At 43.6% G+C, this 19,046-nt stretch overlaps 1 protein-coding gene across 5 annotated transcripts in view; it reads left to right on the forward strand.

The window, feature by feature from the left end:
• Nucleotides 1-19,046, forward strand: part of SCAPER (S-phase cyclin A associated protein in the ER) — a 539,898-nt gene that overhangs the window by 504,906 nt on the left and 15,946 nt on the right. For 4 of the 5 annotated variants that reach the window (XM_036907601.2, XM_036907603.2, XM_057489016.1 and 1 more), the window contains 2 exons: nucleotides 1,814-2,051; nucleotides 6,053-6,202. In XM_036907601.2, the coding sequence (XP_036763496.2) occupies nucleotides 1,814-2,051; nucleotides 6,053-6,202 (388 nt within the window). The remainder of the gene's footprint in view (nucleotides 1-1,813; nucleotides 2,052-6,052; nucleotides 6,203-19,046) is intronic. The other variant, XM_036907605.2, reaches the window with a different exon arrangement.

Genomic DNA, 19,046 nt, shown 5'->3' on the forward strand with positions numbered 1-19,046 from the left:
AAATTTGTATGACCTAAGACATCCCACCTCATCTGTTAGGCCTCGTCTGCTTCATGTGTGCAATGAGGAGACCAATAGTTCTTCTACCAACTATGAAAAACTAAGATTGGGCTGCGGTGAAGGATGTGAGTGTACTTAGCAATCCTGCCGTATAAACCAGCTGACAGTATTTCACAAGAGCCGCTTTCCTGAGAAGATAACATAGTTTAAAATCTCATCTCGTATTTTTAGTAATATAAAAAATAGTGCTCATTCTGGAAATAAATGCTTACCATAGTTATGAACAAAACTCTACTTTGATGCAACTAGTAAATTAAAATGAGTAGAATAATCCCTTTGGAAGAGATAAGTTATGAATTAGAAAACTAGACAAGACACTAGAAATTTGCCAGCCAGCACTTCTGAATTCTTATTTAATTAGTGGCATCTCTTGAGTGCTTCGGGGCAAGTTGATGAGATGAGCACAGATCTCTACTGCCTCGTTCCCAGTACAGATTCCAGCTGAAAGGAACAACAATAAAGCAGGGATGGGGGACGGCATCAGTGTTAAAAATAGGGAAGAGTGTCATCAATGCCAGAAATAAAAACACTTCCGCTCGGTCTCGTACAGATCCTAGCAGATTGAAGGAAGGCACCGAGCAAGGACTTGGTACCTGAGAAAAGCTGTGTCCCGGGCAGGGTGGCAGCTGGCCTGGTTGGAACAACACCAGGAGACCTGGGGGTTTGTGCGGTGGTTAGAACGAGTGGGCTGTAGCAGCTGCATCACTTACATCTCAGATTCAAACCCAGTTCAGAGAAAGTGAGGGCTTCTTTCCAAGCATTTCAGCAAAAGAATCTGTCTTCCTCCATTCTGTTAATTCTGACTGTGACATGTGCCAATTCCTGAGCCACACTGAACAGCCAGAGAGATAAAATATGCAGTTTATCTATGGCCTGTACACCCCTGAGCCAATGACTAGGCAGGGAGCCCCCCTAAAGCACATTGGCTATGAGGAAGGGAGGAAGAGGGGGTTCCTCAAAGAGAAATCTGGGTGCAGTTTCTAGAAAAAAAAGGGTGAATGAATGCTTGGCAGCCCATTTACTAACCTGCAGATGCTCAGTCACTAGGTGCTTTGTGTATAACGAGTTCAGGAGCAAGATGGGTTTAGTGAACACCTGCTGGCTGTGCTACTGATTTTAGGAATTCCTTTGCGATCGCCATTGTTTTCTAGCTCTTCCATAGCACCACGTGCCACGGTTGCTAGACTGACTTCATGGTGATTTGAGTAGAGCTAGTCCAGCTCTCGCTTATTCTTAAAAGTCTGTCTGCCCCCATCCTGTCCTGCTTATACTCCTGGATGATGAAACTGTGTCTTCAAAAGCAGTTAAGATGTTTCCATACTACAATATGCCCACACACTACTGGGCTTTTGAGGCCTCATGCTTTCCTGGTCGCTGCCTCCCTTGAGACAGTGTTCTTTGTGTATCCAGAAGGAAGCTATGTTTCTAATTTCTAAGTCCCACCAGCTCTCACGGACCCTGTCCAGTTTGCCCAGACTTAGAATCTAACCAGGGTGGGGCTACCTAGGCAGCAAAGGGCGGGGAGGGCAGGGGGGGCCTCAGCACTGGCTGCGAAGTGCCCGTCTGCCACTGCGGCGGCAGCCTGGAACCCCCGGGGGAGAAGAGGACACGCCGCAGCGCACCTGGGCGGGGAGGGCTGCATTTATTCCTTGAGGTTTCTTGTTACCTTATTATACAACTCAGATGGTTTGCTTTTAACGGTCTGCTTCTCATGTTCTTTTTGACCGATAAAAATGTTGACATTCTTTATCAGGTCATGCAGCATATTCGACAATAACCGCCAGGATCCCACAGGGCTGGCGGCTGCCCTTCAGGCCACAGACCTGGCCGGAGTCCTGCACATGCTGTACTGTGTTCTCCTCCACGGCGCCATCTCCGACCCCAGCACTGCCGGGCCCGAGGAGAGTTACACGCAGAACACGGTCCAAGTGGCCATTCAGAGTTTACGTTTCTTCAACAGCTTTGCAGCTCTTGATCTGCCTACTTTTCAGGTACTAACAAGCATTGGTGTTGGTGTTAACCAACCGAGCGTTAATTTTCGTGTGGGTATGTGAGGTTCCTCTCCTGGATTGGAGCATGAGGAATCAACTAATAAAGGGAATTATAATACATGTCATTTATTAAGCTACTATTTATTGGAACTATATTAGATGTTCTACATATGCTTTCTCATTTATTCTCATGACTACCATGCAAAATATTATTATACCTGTTTTAGAGATAGAAAAGCTGGCAGTTAAGTTTTGCCCAAGGTTTCACATGGCTGAGCCAGGACTGGTACCCATAATTCTCCGACCCCAAAGCCTATGCTACTTGCTATTCATAAATATTCTGTCCTGATTTCTTTAGAAAAAGATATATCATCCCATCAACTTTTAAATATTAAGAAAAATAACAGTTTTTTCTATAAACAGAACTAAAATCAGATAGATAATTTGATTGATATGGCTTTCTAAGGATGATTTAACTGATCTGTGTCCAGTGGAAAGCGCTTGTATTGTTAAATGTACAAACCACTATAAGTTGAGTTTTTATAGCCAAAGAAGAAAAAATTGCATTATGCTATAACATCAGGCTGTCAGCTTATAAAAAGTTTTTTTTCATGTAGGAAATTTAATTTTCAAAAACACTGAACCTTTAAAACAGAGCAAGCCCCAAGGAGTAGACTTTCTCCTTCAGTTATTAGCTGTCAAGTGATTTCATTGAGAAAGGAAAAAACTTGGCAGATGATGGACTCATAATTTAGATGAGTTGCTTTACTCAGAGGAAAAAAGGTTATAGAGCTACAAATGTATGAAAATGGTGGCCTTTGGCCTTTCCAAGATGGAAGAAGCACTTCTGTTTTGTAGCTGATGACAAATGTGCAATTCTTTTCTTCCTGTCATTCTGTTCACAACAGGAAATTAGTAAGTTGCATCACTGGAGTCAGTATCTTTCACCTTGTAGAGTCAGTTTGTCTGTAACAAGAACAGAAATCTCTTCCTTAGGGCTAATGCTTTTCAGGTTCCAAAGCAATTGAACAGCCTTAGGTAGTAACTGCACAGTATGTAAAGTTCTGAGAGTTACAGCCACACTGAAAACAGGAGCTCTCTGTTACGAAACTTGCCAGTGGTTCTTGTCCCTGGGTTCAACATAACATCTGTGTTTTATGAATACCCGAGCCCATTGTGTTCTCTGTGGAAACAGCTTGGAAATCAGGAGATGCTGATTTTATCAGGAGACATCCTCACAATATGGAGGACCAGCATTAGCTAGGTCCAACTAGAGTGATTTCTTTTGTTACGAGGTATTATGAAAACCAAGTATCTAAAAACTGTCTCTTAGATTCTAGTTTCAAATAGCTGGGAGCTGAAATTATCTGGAGGCTCCTTCACTTTTATGTTTGATGCCTGGGATTATGCAAAGACAAGGTTCAGTGAGGACTACTGGCTAAAGACTCTACATATGGCTTCTGGGTCATGGTGTCTGGGTTTGGAGTGGGAGTGTCCTGAGAGGAAGCTTCCAGAAAATAAATATTCCAAGAGAACCAGAGAGAAGCTGCACTGCTTTTTATGACCCAACCTCAGAAGTCTTATATATAACCCATACTTACTGGTTAAATACCCATAACACATTGGTTGAATCAGTCATAAGCCTTCCAGGTTTAAGGGGAGAAGACATAGACTCACCTCTTGATGGGAAAACTGTGAAAGACTTGTAGCCATTTTTTTGGAACCACCAAACTCTTGTTCAGCAATCTAATGCAAGACCTGTGTCCACAAACATCACTGATGTGGATGGGCATCTGATCAAGCATGTGATGCTCAAGTAAATACAACACAAATATGCAATATTGGGATGTAAAGCAATGGTGAGTTTGGGAGAAAAGGACTCTTTTTATGATAGATATAATCTGAGAAATTCATGTTCTAGTTCATCAAAGCAATTACATGTCAAAAGTGAGATTTTAGGGACTATGTTTATAAAGGATAGGGAAAGATATTTTAGGTACAGCATAGGTCTTGCCCTCAGAAAAATCTGAGACACAATTTATGAATTGGCTAGGAGGATCACAGGAACTTAAGAAGAAAATTGAAATGAGAGAAATGGTCTGATGAGACATGTTGATGGTTTGAGTCCCAATGCATCACAAGAATGCAGAGCTGTTCATAGGCAGGCATCTCATCAGACCTCTGGATCTGGAGCCAGACTGACCCAGCTTACTACTAAGTTGTGTGACCTTAAGCAAATCATTTGACCCATAAGACTCCGTTTATCATCTGTAAAATAAACATTAAGGACATCTACCTCACCAGTCTGAGGATGAAATGAGATTCTGTAAAAGCGCTGTAGGGTGTCAAGAAATGTAGACTGACTCAGCTTCTGAAGATGTTCTCACAGGTATTGAGTCAGTCCAGTTTTGACTGCGACATTCCCAGAGCTCCTTCCTTCTGGTGATCCGGTTTCTTCAAAGCCATAAACCTGTGTATGCTTGTTTTGTGTGAGAATGCTTCATGTAGTAGTAACAAAGGTTATCCATTAGAAAGTTTTCGTAGATGGTTCCATTTCATTGTATACTAATAAGGCTGTCAAAATATTTTTCTCCCTTCAGCAAAAGAATCTGATTTCACTCTGAATTCATATTGGCACAGATGGCCTTGAGATCCCAGATACTGTATATTGCATACACTTTGACAGTTTTTACAATTGAAGGTGGTCTCAAGAAACAAATCAATGTACTGACTTGGCAATTAATTCTTGCTAAAAAGGAAATATAGTTTCCTTGAAAAATTGGTTTCATTTTTATATTCAAACTTACATGCCCCTTGACCTGCTCTTATCAGTGAAGGTTAAACAGAGGGCACTGGGTCACAGCATGCTGGACGAGACTAATTAAATAAGGGCTGAGCTGAGAAGGTGTCACCACTTGATTTAAAGGAGCAGAGCCCTCCTGAAGACTCTTTGGGGCCTGAAAAACATTTTATCTCAGGGAAATGAAACTGAAACAGAAAGTACTCTTAAAATTTAGCAGTAATTTCCTTTCAGCAATGCTCACTGAAGACTGTTGCACCCGCTGTTAGGCAAAGTGAATTCACTGAAACTTCCGAGCTGCAACATACCTGACCTAGTTCAAGCCCGCCGAGACCTCAAATCAAGAGATGAGTTTAAAATGCTGCCTTTTCCCACAGACCAGCAGCGGTGCTTCATTCCATTGTGGGCTGCGAATGTGTTCTGTGGGCTTCGCCTCTCCTCTTTGCCCTCCTGTCGCTCTGTCTGTTTGACATGTTTATTAAATAGAAGCTCCAGGCTGCACAGGCCGACTGAGGCTCTCCTCGCACACTGCCCACCGCCGGCAGCCCTTTGCCTGCCTGGGGAAAGGATCCCAGAAGCCTCATAGCCGAGGGGGCTTCATGGTTTGTTTTCCTAGGGTGCTGAGGAGGTGGGGGGTGGAGGTTGGCATTAGTAGTTCGGTTTCTTGGGATTCTTTTACATTCTTTTGGGAGCCTTGGGTTTATACAGTTGTTTATTTGAATAATAACTAGTTGTTGTTTACATTTATTTTCTATTTGAACTTAAGTAAATAATTAAAATTATGTTTTCATCCCTGTGTGAAAAGAAAATATTTTCTCCTTCATAAAAAAGAGTATTGGAAGTTAGCTAAATGATAGATTTACAGGTGAATTTTAATATTTTAATATTTTTCCAAATTTTCTACAGTAAGACTATGTATACAATGAGAAAAAAATACCATTTAAAATAGAACGAATAACCATGCTTCAGTTGGATAATGGCATTTGGTCTGCTATGCTGTGTCCTCTCCCTTTTCAGGTTAAATGTTGCATTTATTGTGGTCATTTATTAGAATACCCAACTGAACTGTTTGGTGGTGCCCTAGAAATGTCACACTTTTCAGACACTGTGGCAGGAAGTGCACAGGGCCCGGTCTTACTGTAGTTTGCAGCCCCGGCTTTCCCCGAGCTCAGGAGTTCTCACTGCCCCTTGTCTGTGTCAGTCTGTTGTAGGGGCGGAGGGCTTGTCCCTGGCATTCCGGCACATTGCCAGCTCCCTGTTGGGCCACTGCAGCCAAGTCCCCTGCGAAAGCCTCCTTCATGAGGTCATCATCTGTGTGGGCTACTTCACTGTCAGCCACCCAGATAACCAGGTAAGAGGCCCCGGGAATTCCCTTGGACTGCTCCCCCAGCGTGGAGAGTGAGGCATTGGGGTGAGAAAAGGCAGGCCAGCCTGCTGGAACCCATCTGCCCTGTGTGACCCTTTCACCAGGCTCCGGGGATACGCCTCTGACTTCTTCTCTCCAAGGGGACTTGATTGGCACTAGATGAGCACTAAGGTCTCCTTTTAGAGCTATAAAAATAAAAATTTTGTAATAGAATATTCTTCTGAAGCCACACAAAATCATCTACTCCTTACCACATAGATTCTTGTGCTATCCATGTATTTTTTGTGTGTTCATGGAGTAGATTGCATCTTTCAACTTCAGTCACATAGTAAACAGTATTGGAGTCGGGTGCCTTATGAATGTGCTCTTGGCCCTTGGCTTCTGCCTAGGTGCCCGGAGGCTGCCAGGTGGGGCTGGAAAGGAGGCTGAGAAGGCAGGACTTGGACCTCTTCCCCTTGACTCATCCAGAATAGCTTTGCTTTTAACTATTTTGATTATTTGGTTTCTGAGCAAGATTTCATTTTTAAATAGGACTCTGCTGCTTTAAGAAGATGGCAAATCTTTACAGATTTTGTAAAAAAAAGAAGAAGAAACAGCAGCAGCTTATTTCTCTTTATTTTTAAAATTCTTATTTTATCAGAGCCTCTTACTCAGCAACCTTACCTGGATGGAATATAGCCAAGATAACGGTGTTTGAACAACCTTTAACCCACACTCTAAGCTTACTAGTTTTTATTTTGGGCAAATCTCTAAAAGTGTGCTAACTCAGTTTACTAGCCTACAGCAGACTAGACCCAGGGCAGGAGAAGAGCAGGATATGGTTGAGGAGCCAGAGCCGAGTGTGGGGTGAGCTTCGCACCAAGAGCTGAAACTGCCTCCCCGAGGGGGAGAGTAGAAGAAATAAGGCAGGCCCAAGAAGTCAGTCACTGCGGCCCTCAGGGCTAAAAGGGACACTAAGCCCTGCATTTGATTCCCCAGATAATTGTTGGTGCCCCCAGTGTTGACCCTGAGTGAGCACGAAGGCAGGCTGTATGTTCTGTGCATTCCCTTTAAGAAGTTTGGGGAACATGCAGTCTATTCTATAAAGTTTCCCAGACTGTTACCAGAGCAAGCGTCACTAGGAAAGGTCCCCTTTTGTCGACCCTGTTGCCAGGTGGGCAGACCGCTCTCACCTCCCACCCCTGGTGTGCCCAGGGGCGCTCTCCCCTGCCAGCACACCCAGGTTTTGGGGCTTTGTCCCCATGAACCAGGCCCAGCAGGTTCACAAGTCTCTTAAAAAACTGCTCAGTGAAGGGAAGTTGAGAGAAATCTCCTGTACGGTTTTCTTTCCTTCATGTGTACCCACTCAACATGCTAAATTGTATTTTATTTTCTTTTAAAAGTTTGTTTTTATTTTTCTGATTACAAAAGTGTTCCTTACTCATCATTAAAAAGACAGGCCAGTGTAAAGAAAAAGAGTCACAGTTTTTCCTGCTCTCACCGTCTGAGACAGCCACTCACCATGTGTGCCTGTTCCCTTGCAGTCTCTTTTCTGTGAATATTTTTTCCAGTCTTACTGAAGTATAATTGATATATAACATGTATTAGTTTTATGTGTACATGAGATGGATGATTACTTATTGTGGTGATCAGCAGAACAATCACCACATCGTGACACTGTTCTAATCAGCAAAGTGATTACCACAATAAGTTATCATCCATCTCCTCATGTTACAGTTTTTTTCCATATGATGAGAACTTCCAAGATCTACTCTCTTTGTGACTTTGAGATATGCAGTACAGTATTAAGTTTAGTTATCATGCTGTACATTACATCCTCAAAACTCATTTATCTTTTAACTGGAAGTTTATAACTTCTGCCCACCTTCATCCATTTGACCCTCCTCCCCTCTAGGAGTATTTTTACATAGCTGAGATCATACTATACAAACACTCATGTTCTGCTTTCTACACTTAACATTACAGATCTTCCTCAACTTGCAGTAGAATTACATCAAGATAAACCCATTGTAAGTGGAAAATATAAGTAGAAAATGCATTTAATACACTTAATCTACTGAACATCGTAGCTTAGCCTAGCCCACCTTAAACATGCTCAGAATACTTGCATTAGCCTTTTTGGCTAATCATTTAACACAAAGTTGGGCAAAATCATTTAACACAAAGTCTATTTTATAATAAAGCATTGAGTACCTCATGTATCTTACTGAGTACCGTACTGAAAGTGAAAAACAGAGTGGTTGCATGGGTCCAGAACGGTTGTAATTGTGTTGGTTGTTCACCTTCGTGGTCCTGTAGCTGACTGGGGGCTGGGGCTCACTGCCCAGCAGCACAAGACAGCATCAGACCACATGCTGCTAGCCCAGGGGAAGATCGAAATTCAGAATTCAAAGTGTGGTTTCTCTTGAACCCCTGTAGCCTCCACAGCACTGTAAAATCGAAAAATCATAAGTCTAACCGTCATAAATCAGGGACTGTCGGTACGTCAGAATCATTCTTTATGAATATTGTATTGAAGGCTGCATGGCTTTATCTTGTGGAGGCAGTCCATGGTTTACCTAATCGTTTCCTGTTTTGTCTTAAGTAGTTTACCATATCATGACACTATTCTACTGCACTTGTAAAGAGGTGAATAATTTGTGTGTGTGATAATATTTTGCTGCGTACAGTTCTGTAGAAAAAATTCAGCTCCTTCAGCACGTCTGTGTTTAGGGATGGTTTGAAACTCTTTGCTTAAACTAACTCCGTTGTGGTGAATTTATTGAACTCAGAATGGGATTTCAGAGAGTTTTTCCCCTGATGCCAGATCACAAACGAATCCTCTCCTGTAAATAAAACACATGCTGTAAGTATCTCCGGGCTTATCAGAGTGAATAGCAAGTGGGGTCAGAGGAACTGGTGTTTGGAGATGGCAGTTTAGAACTGAGTTGGACCTAATGGCAAAGTAATGACTGGGCACGTTGGAACAAGGAGAAGGCAGGATAAATGGGCAGAGAGAGCATTAAGCAGTAAAAGGGGGAGACAGAGACCCTGTGGCTGTGACTGGGGAAGAGGAAGGTGCAGCAGGGTTTGGAGATGATTATTGAGAGGTAAGCTCACTACGAGGAAGAAACCAGAAAAGTGAAAAAAGCCACATCTTCTATTCCAACACCTTGCCTCCGAGGAGGACTGAGTACTGAACTGGACATCTACTTCTGACTTGGGGGAAAATCAGAGAAGTCCGTTCATCCCTGAGGCAATTGCTGAAATGTGACAATCTATGAGAAGAAAGAACATGATAAAAAGTAGAGATGAAATAAGAAGTTAATTAAAATGATAGTAGTTGTCGAACACTAGGACATCGCACCTTATGAGGATGCTGTTTGTAAGCATATTTGTAGAATTCTTTATACTATTCTTCCCATCTGTGGCCTCTTAGACTTCAAGTGAAGCTATAAGTATAGAAATTATTCCTACCTCACAGACATGTGAGAAATCAGGATTCAGAGAGATGAAATAAGCACCCTGAAGTGATACAAAAAAATTATTGAAAGACCAGACTAGAACCTAGGTTTTGCAAAGCCCAACTTAGTATACTTGTCATTTCATTCGTGTTGCTTAAGAAAATCAGATGTGTCTCGGGCCCCATCTGTCGGTGTTCTCTGATGTGTGTCTCGGGCAGGGGTGGGGAATATAGATGATGCCCATTTACCAAAAGCGTTCATTGAGAAGACACCATTCTGCAACTCTGAAAGCTGGGAAACTTCTGGAACATATCTTTGTGCCTTAGGAGACTCGTAAAGATCCCAGGAAGAGGCATATGAGTGTGTTTTGGGTGAACAAACTGGACCACAGTCTAGCAAATAGACTGCCTGGATTCTATCCCCAGCTCTGCCACTAGCTATGTGGTCTTAGATAGTCATTGTCCCTCTTGAGGCTTGAACACTTTTTACTAGATTGGTTCAAGAAATAGATAGTGGTGATGGTTGTACAATATTGTGAATGTACTTAAGGTCACTGAATTGGAGGCTTAAAAATGATTAAAATAAGCTTAAAAAAAGGAGTAGATTCTCTCCTATGAGGTCTGTGACTCTGTGATATTTTGAAAGCTGAGATTGGAACCACAGGTAGACCATCATTCTGAGCTTATGGGGACCGCAAGCCATTTTGAGGTTTTTCAGATCCTCCCCGCCCCACTGCAGATTATGTCAGCACCAGATGGCATCATGAGCTGCCTGTCCACTCCGTGGCATTTCACCCTTAAAAGCTGAATGTGTCTAGGCTCCCTTACATTAATAGAAGGGCTCCATTGACAGACGCTCACAAGCAGAGGCTACGGGTGAGATGTCAGGCATCTTGCTCGGCAATGCCACCTCTAGTCATAGTTGCTTCGCCTGCACTGAGGGGCTGTGCCCACCAGCTCATGACGGGCTCCATGCCTTGCATGGCAATGGCAGGGTAGGGGGATTAACCTCAAGCTTGCTGAGGTGGTAAGTAGAACTGGGGAATTTTCTCTAACTGAAAAGTTGTATTTTTATTTTATTTCCAATCTGAGAATGTGTTTTATTAAATTTCCTTTCTACTCCCCCCAAAACCCAGTAATTTGCCAAGTGATCATTTGCTGAGGGGATGTGGTAAGTGCAGTTTTAAGCTCTTATCCAGCTTCCATCACAGATTTGTGGAGCCTTCATCCTGGAAGGGCTCTGAGAAATCTAGTCCAGATCCCTCATATTTTAGATGGAGAAACTGAGGCTTACAGAAGGAAAAGGAACTGCCAGCCAAGAACTAGCAGGACCCAACCTCACAGTTGGCAGTCCAGTTAGTATCCTTTCCACCTCACTTCTGTTCTTAGAAAAGTGAATGTATTTAACTTGATACCACATTCTCTAAATCAGGAATTTCAGGGGAGAAATTATGATGCTCAATTCACTTAATGTTTCTGTGTCATTAGTCAGAAGTCATGTTAATTTGCAGGGCCTGTTTGTCTGCAGGGGCTCCCTTATTTCCTCCTGAGGAAACAGCTTGTGTCTTTGGAGATCTTGAACTCCTGCTGCAGCCTAAGGCTGTTTTATTAGGTAACTGATTTGCATAAAGGATTGGCACTTTTTATTTGCCACCATTTAGTCTATTAACTGGAAAGACTAAGCCCATGATAGCAGAATGACTTCAGAAAATAAACCTGAATAATAAAAGTAATACCCCATCCTTGATGGGACCAATCATCTGTTTCCTATAGGGCTGCAGTTTCTAATTAAAATGTTTTTTTTAAGTCAAAAGCCTCCTTGTATTTTATGGTAATTTCATGATGCTTTCTAAATTCCTTCCCATTTAATTATGATAATGAACATAATTAGTATATGCTGTCAGCCTTTCACTTTATTTACATTTTATATTGGATAATTAAATGTGGCCTGATAATTAAATTAACTCGAATGACAGATGATTTGACTGCCTGCATATTACTGTGTTGGGAATAGCATCTTTGCATATTCATTTTAGTTAGTGACTGACCTTGTCATTTGGAAAGATCCCATAGATTCCGGGTGCCTGAGCCGGAGTCTCTTGTGATAGTTGCAAAGGACACCTTTGGTCCAGCTTCTCTGTAGACAAATTCATGCAGAACTTGGAATCATCTGCTCTGAGCTGTCCCAGGGGGTCCTGAGTGCTTCTGGGAGATCAGAATGGGTGAGTAAGCCTGACGGTGAGGCTGTTGGACCTAGTTTCTACCTGACCTGTGTGACATGCATTTTTCAGTCCTTTTGTAAATTTATGCCTTAGTAAGAAAACCCAAATGTTAATTGACTGACCTTCCTAAAATTTATCTATGGTTCTCACCTCAGATGTTTCCTGGCAAGCAAAAACAGGACAGTTCCCTAGTTGTATACCATTCTGGTAGGTGAGGGAAGCTAGGTTGTGTTTTAAGAGCGTCAGTTTTCCAGAGGCCTGTTCCAGCTTTCAGAACTTTCAGAGGTTGCCTAATTCCTGGCCAAACATTACTTTACTCTTTGATTTTCTCATAGACAGATGGTCCTAAGTCACACCCATTTGGTAAACTCCCCCAGCCCCATCCAAGTCCGTGAGCAGGCTCTGCTGCAGGAGGCTCAGAGTGGAAACTCCAGCGTTCAAGGCCTTTCTGTTCTCCCAGTGTTGGCAGCTTGTTCGTCAGCTGTCATACAAGCATTAAGTTTTCTGCATTTTCTTTGTGTGACAACCCAGTTCTTTTCATAAAATAAAAATGTATCATGTCTAAGGAAGACCCCTAAGAATTTCAACCATATAACTACTTCAGAGTCACTCTCAATCCAATATTATAGTACCAAAGAAAAATGTGGGATTTTCCCCCAAAAAGTAGAAAAGTAAGTTTTCTAATTAAAAGTAACTCTGTCTAAACATGAATTTTAAGATTTCTAGTAAATGGCCTTGCTGGTATTAAAATGGAGAAATTTGCCAGTTAGCAATTTTAGGCGATTATATTAAAAGTCACCGATTTCACAGAATCCAAATAAAAGGCACCTTTTTTTCCCTTATCTCATCAGTGAATTTCCAACACAAGGGTAATTTGAAGTACCACATGCTCACACCAGGTACCTTTTTCACTCCACAAGCCGTGTGAAAGGTTATAAGGAACTCCTTGCTTGACCCAGCGACTGCATTGCCAGGATCAGCCAGAGTAGCAGCAGCCTCCCCAGGGTACCCGGACCGAACCCTCAGGTGGAAACCTTCCGCTCCAGACTGACACTGGCCTTGTACTTGTCCTTGACTGAGAAAGGACCGTGCTTCCCCCTTTGTGTGGGGTTGCTTCCTGATTCGGGACGCACTGTTATTCCCACGAATCTTCCTGACAACCGAGTGGATTCTTCCCGTCTGCAGTTGAAGTTTTGAACTTGATCTGTAATGGCCCTGAAAGTCAGGTGGCACAGAGAACGAGAGCAGAGTCTCTGCCGCCCGCTGGCTTCGAGTCCTAAACAGAAACTTCGCCCGTTGGTCGGGTTTCTGACGCGGAGCCTCCGTTCGCTCGTCGGTGAAATGGAGGCCGTGACACCACCTCTTCCCAGGCTGTCGTGTGGCTCGCACGGGGCCTGACTCTGGAGGACGCTCCTGTCCTGCTCGCCCTTCACCATCTTTGTGGCAGCAGTTGATTCAGCAGTAGTCCGACTTCATGGTTCTGGCATAGTGATCTGAAAAAAATGGATTGTGTACATTAAATACCTTCCTTTACCAATCTTTTCAGTTTCACATTCTGGGGAACTCAGGTTTGGAACACACAAGTAAAATAACCCCTGAAATCTAACATGGAAGCCGTGAAATCGAAAGCTAGCCATGGCTTTTTCTCAGTTGGACTGTGAGAAGTCAGGAATCCTCTAAGCTGCTTCTGCAATAGCTGTAAGACCGGAGTCTGAGTCAGCGTCACCGTGATGGCTCGGTTTAGCCGCAGGTGGCATGAAGTTGACCGTCCCCTTCTGAGCTCCATTCCAAGGCTGGACGGAGAAGTGGAAGTCTCACGGGGGAAGCCAAGTGATGAACCGTCAGCACTCTCCCCAAGGTGCCCGTGCCCAGAGCCTGTGAACAGGGGTCAGAGGGGAATACTGCTGTCAGGCCACGGGTGTGCACAAACACCGGGCATCCTTTGCTCACTTGAAAGTCTTCTCCTGGGGTATCACAAACACCCAAGAAAATGAGGCCAGAAGGAGTATTTTGTCAGAGTTTAATTCATGACCAGTGGTAAGTCTAATTTTTTCTAGACCTGCCTTCATCTTCAATCATGAGATAGACTATAAAGACTTAATCTGTAATCAGAAAGAAAACATCTCTCCTGAGATAGAAAATCTGATATAAGGCCCTCATTAGTCACAGAAAGCCCATCACCATGAAACAGATGCTGGTGCAGCAGTCAGATACTGGGTCCTTTGGCATTGCATAGCTGTGTGACCCTGGGCAAGTTACTGCCCTTCTCTGGGCTTTGTTTCTGTCTGTGAAAAGAGAGGCTGGGTGCTCTGAAGGGCCTTTCCAACTCTCATAGAGGGGAAATATATAATTCTAAGATGAAGTGGCAAGTCATGGCCAGACCAACATGAGTAGGTAAATGCAATCATTCTCATTTCTAAGTAGAGTGAATCACAGATACTGCACTCCAGTCACGCTGATCTCTGTACTGCTCCCCAGTGACACCCTGAGTACCTCCCACCCCGAGCCTTGGTCCTGCTGCTCCCCACCTGTGATACTTTTCCTTCAGAAATCACCATGGTTTGGAGGGGTTTCCAAAGGTTTTATATTCTGAGTCATGTTATCAGAGTTGCCTTCCCTGGCCACCGCATCTAAAATACTGTATTAGCCCCATGATTACTGTTTCCCCTTTACCTTGCTTTATTTTTCATATTATTATCTGCCTCTAACACTTATTTATTTTGTCTCCCTGCCCCCCACTGCACCCTGCTAGGATGTAAGTACCCAGACCACAGGGTCTTTGCCTCCAGTGCCTGCAGGAGTGCCTGCTGCATAGTGATTACCTAGTAAATATTTACTGAATGAATGATTGGATGTTGAGACATACATCTCTCCTTAGGCATAATACTGCAGAAAAGGTTAAAATTGCCCCAGATTTTGAAAGATAAAGCACTCCTATTTTGCTGACCAAACCTCCTGAACCAACTTTTCGCTAAAAATTTAAGAGCCATTTCTTTGGCACTGTAAGTTATTTACCTTTGAATCTATTCTAAAAGAAAGTTTTGGTTTTGTTTCTACTGGGGCCAATAGTTCTGAGATGCAAAGGAAACCACTGTGTTTAAGGTTTGGCAGATCCTGTATTTGGGCAAAGAGAGGTATGTGAGAAAAGGCCGTGGAGTGGGCATCAGTCGGTCCCCCAGCTCCTCCTCCGCCTCTGGCCCACTTGGACAGCACATGCTGAGTGCCACTTTCCCCGGCAATTGCACAGAGACAGGAAGGTCTCAGTCACAGGGTAGTTGTGAGGATTACCTGTCATCCTTCTTACCCAGGTCCCAAATTTATTCGATTATGAAAATGGAGGCCTTGGGGTCGTTGCTCACCAGGTTGGTGGCATTGTCACAGCAAGTCCGCTCTGACTTTGATTTGGTTGAGAAAAAGGAGAGCTTTCTAACCTAAGTGTCCATCAGCAGATGAATGGATAAAGAAGATGTGGTACATATACACAATGGAATATTATTCAGCCATAAGAAGAAAACAAATCCTACCATTTGCAACAACATGGATGGAGCTAGAGGGTATTATGCTCAGTGAAATAAGCCAGGCGGAGAAAGACAAGTACCAAATGATTTCACTCATATGTGGAGTATAAGAACAAAGCAAAAGTGAAGGAACAAAACAGCAGCAGACTCACAGACTCTGGGAAGGGACTAGTGGTTACCAAAGGGAAGGGGTTGGGGAGGGTGTAGGGGGAGGGAAAAGGGGATTAAGAGGCACAGTAATTCACAGTCACAATATAGGTTGGCCACAGGGACAGTAGTACAGCACAGAGAGTACAGTTAGTGATTCTTTAACATCTTACTACGCTGATGGACAGTGACTGCACTGGAGGGGGTGAGGACTTGATAATATGGGTGAATGCTGAAGCACTGTGTTATGTATTTGAAACCAGCATAAGACTGTATATCAATGATACTGTAATTTAAAACGAAAAGGAAAAAAAAGCTTTCTAGCCCACTCTGAGAAAGCACACTGTGGGAAAATCTACACTTAAAGACCCCCAAATCACCATATCACTCATATTAATAGCATGTTTCCTGGAGGCATTCTAAAATATTTTTTTAAGTCTCTTCACATGTAGTTCCTTTGGGAACTGGCACCTTTAGTCTGCCGTCAGGTGCTGCCCTCCTCGTCAGAGAATGTGGTGTGTGGGGGTCCCGTCGCAGGAGCAGTCGGTGGGCTGCTCTCTGTTTGAAAGCACTGGTAGTTCAGTGTTTATAGCTTGATGAGAGGACTGTGGGCTCTGGAGCCAGGTGACCTGGTCCCAACTGTGCCACTTACTAGCCCTGTGATCCTGGGCAAATTACTGCTGGTTTCCTCATCTATAAAATAGGGATAACATTGATAACAGCTCTGGTGGGGACTTGATGATGGGGGGAAATCTAGTAACCACAATGTTGTTCATGTAAGTGTATATTAATGATACCAAAAAAAATAAAAATAAAAAATAAATAAACATTGGTAACACCTCATGGGGTTGTTGTGCAAATCAAATTAGATCATGTAATAGTGATTAGCACGTTCCCGGGGCCAGAACAAATGTTAACGTGATGTCATTGAAATTATTACTGTCTGCCTCCAGATTCCCTGCTTTTCACGGGAAAAGCCCTGGAGTTTCCACTCAGTAAGCTCTGACACTTGATATCATAGATATGCCATCTCTGCTGTCAGAGTGTGTTTCCCCATCTGTTGAGAAACTGGAGAAAGCTCTGTGTGTTCCCTGCCCGCAGGGTTCCTCTGTGAACCCAAAAGATGTAGAAGCACCAGGGGCCCTCCTGGAGGGGTCTCCGGGCTGCCCCTCAACCTGCTGCTCTGGCGCAGCTACTGGGGGAAGGGGGCTGCGGTGGGGGTGGGGCTGGGGGGTCAGCCCGGCTCTGGCTGACAGCCTCCCTTCCTGAGGGGCGTGCCTGCTTCAGCCGGGCACGCTTGGTAGGTGACGAACACATGCTCGTCTAGAAGGCCGTGAAGCTGGGTCTCCACTCAGCACTTAGGGCTGCAGAGGAGGAGGAAGGGAGACCTCACACCCAAATAATTCTCTTCTAGATGGGTAACTGCTAAACTGAAAACCACGAGAGAGAGAACTCGGGTGCACTGAGATCGTGTTAGGAGAAGAAACTGGAAAATGGCTCACATGAATCAATGTGAGCATTTAATGGGCCTTAATTGGAACCTTACCTTACTGTACTTAGAGCAGAGAGATGAAAGCAGAAGAAATCTGAGAGACCATTCATTTCACTTGAGAAAGCAGTAAACTGAAACTACAAAAAGATTTGACTACTATTATATTTTCATGATTAAATAAAATTGTCATAGGCTAGTGCTGTTAAGCCCATAATGTTCCATGGAATGCATCTGTGCTCTCAGGCTGCTGTTTGAATGTGACCAGAAACTCTGTCATTCTGTGCTCTACGTTTATTAATTCTACTGTTGTCACACCACCCAAAGTCTCCATGGTGAGAAAGTTTCACCCTTGTTGTCCTCTCAGGAAAGGTCCAAAGCACACTTGGAGTATTTGTGTTGTAAGGCATTATTAAATGCTGCCCATCTACCTACCCACCTCCCTGCCAACCCCTTTTTTCCTGTTAGTCTGTAATGGGCATAATCTTTGCAGTACTCTGTGTGTGTGTGTGTGTGTGTGTGTGTGTGTGTGTGTGTGTACACGTATGTGTGTGTATATGTGATTGTAAGTGTAAGTTCTCTTAAGCTCGATTAGAAAATTGGAATAGCTGCTAGTTGAGAATTTGGAAGCAGCATGTTTTATGTGATGACTTTTTAATTCATTCTTAAGAAAAAATGTTATAAGCTCTTTTTTTAACCATATTTAAATGTTCTATCTGCACAGATATAGGCTGCAGAAAGTGCTTATATGTGAATGCTCTTAGCACAGGATTATATTATTTCTGCAAATTCACAGTCCTTCGGAGATCATCTAGTCCAACTACCCTGATTTCCAGAGAGGACCTACTCCACTCACTTAACCAGCTCTCCTAAGGGCTTTCTGTGGCCAGCCTCGTCCCTCCTCTTTGTTCCCTATCCTATGATAGATGGGACACAGACAGTGCAAAAAAAACAGAAAATCCAAAATAAGTTGATCCTCAAATTTGTGATGATGCGGTGAGCCTGTATCATTTCCAAGGTGTGTGCTCTTTAGACAAGATTTTCCTCAAATGTAAATTAAAATGGAAGCAACGCGTCTAGGTATAACCGCTGGCAGACCCTAGAACCCATGGCTCTCAGGGCTGGCCAGGCATCCAAGATCAGCTGACCCTGCCTTGTGCTGCAAGAGGTGTTCGAAGGGAATTTAGAACTTACTTCATTTGAAAGGTTACTCTTCTCACAGAACAGAAAACATGAAAGAAGGATAAAGAAGTTGCAGTGCAGAACAGAAGGCTGGGGTATTCAAGCTTATTCGTGGGAAGATGCCAGTATTGTGAGCTTTGTGTCCATATAAGCACTCATCACTCATTTCTTCTGTCACTTACCAACTTTTACTAAATGCCCACCCTGTGTCAGATCATGTGCTTGGAGATGCAGAAATGAATACAACCCAGATTTTGTCCTTCTGCCTGGAAACAATGATGTTAGTGCTGAGACGCATTCCCTCCTTCAACAAACGTTCAAGTGTCTAGGCATTGTTCTAGACACCCAGGATACACCGGGAAGCAAAGTAGACGAAGTGCCTGCCCTCGAGGGCTGACATCGAGATGGGCACGGGAGGGACAGACAGTAAACAAACCTGCGTCTGTGCTAGAGGTTCCTCTTGGAAATATGTCACAGTGGACCTATGCTTGGGCTGATGCCTGAAAGTGGAATAGATACTTACTGGGTAGCAAGGTAGGAAAGACATTCAAGGCATAAGAAAGACCACGAGCAAAGGTGCTGAGATGCAAAATAGCCTGGCAGGTCCAGGGAACAGCAAGCTCTTCCTTCTCACCAGAGCTTAGGAGGGAGGGACAGGACAAGAGCTAAGAGTGAAAGAGCAGGCTGGGCCCAGGTCATAAAGGGACCTACGTTCCTGGCCAAGAACGAGGGAATTCATTCTCCAGGAGATGAGGAGGGGCTCTAAGCATTACTGGCAGGAGGAGGATACGCTCCAGCTCTGTCTCAAAGCCCGTTCCAGTGCATGGAG

This window comes from Manis pentadactyla, chromosome 11, assembly GCF_030020395.1.
Source record: "Manis pentadactyla isolate mManPen7 chromosome 11, mManPen7.hap1, whole genome shotgun sequence".
Classification (NCBI taxonomy): Eukaryota; Metazoa; Chordata; class Mammalia; order Pholidota; family Manidae; genus Manis; species Manis pentadactyla.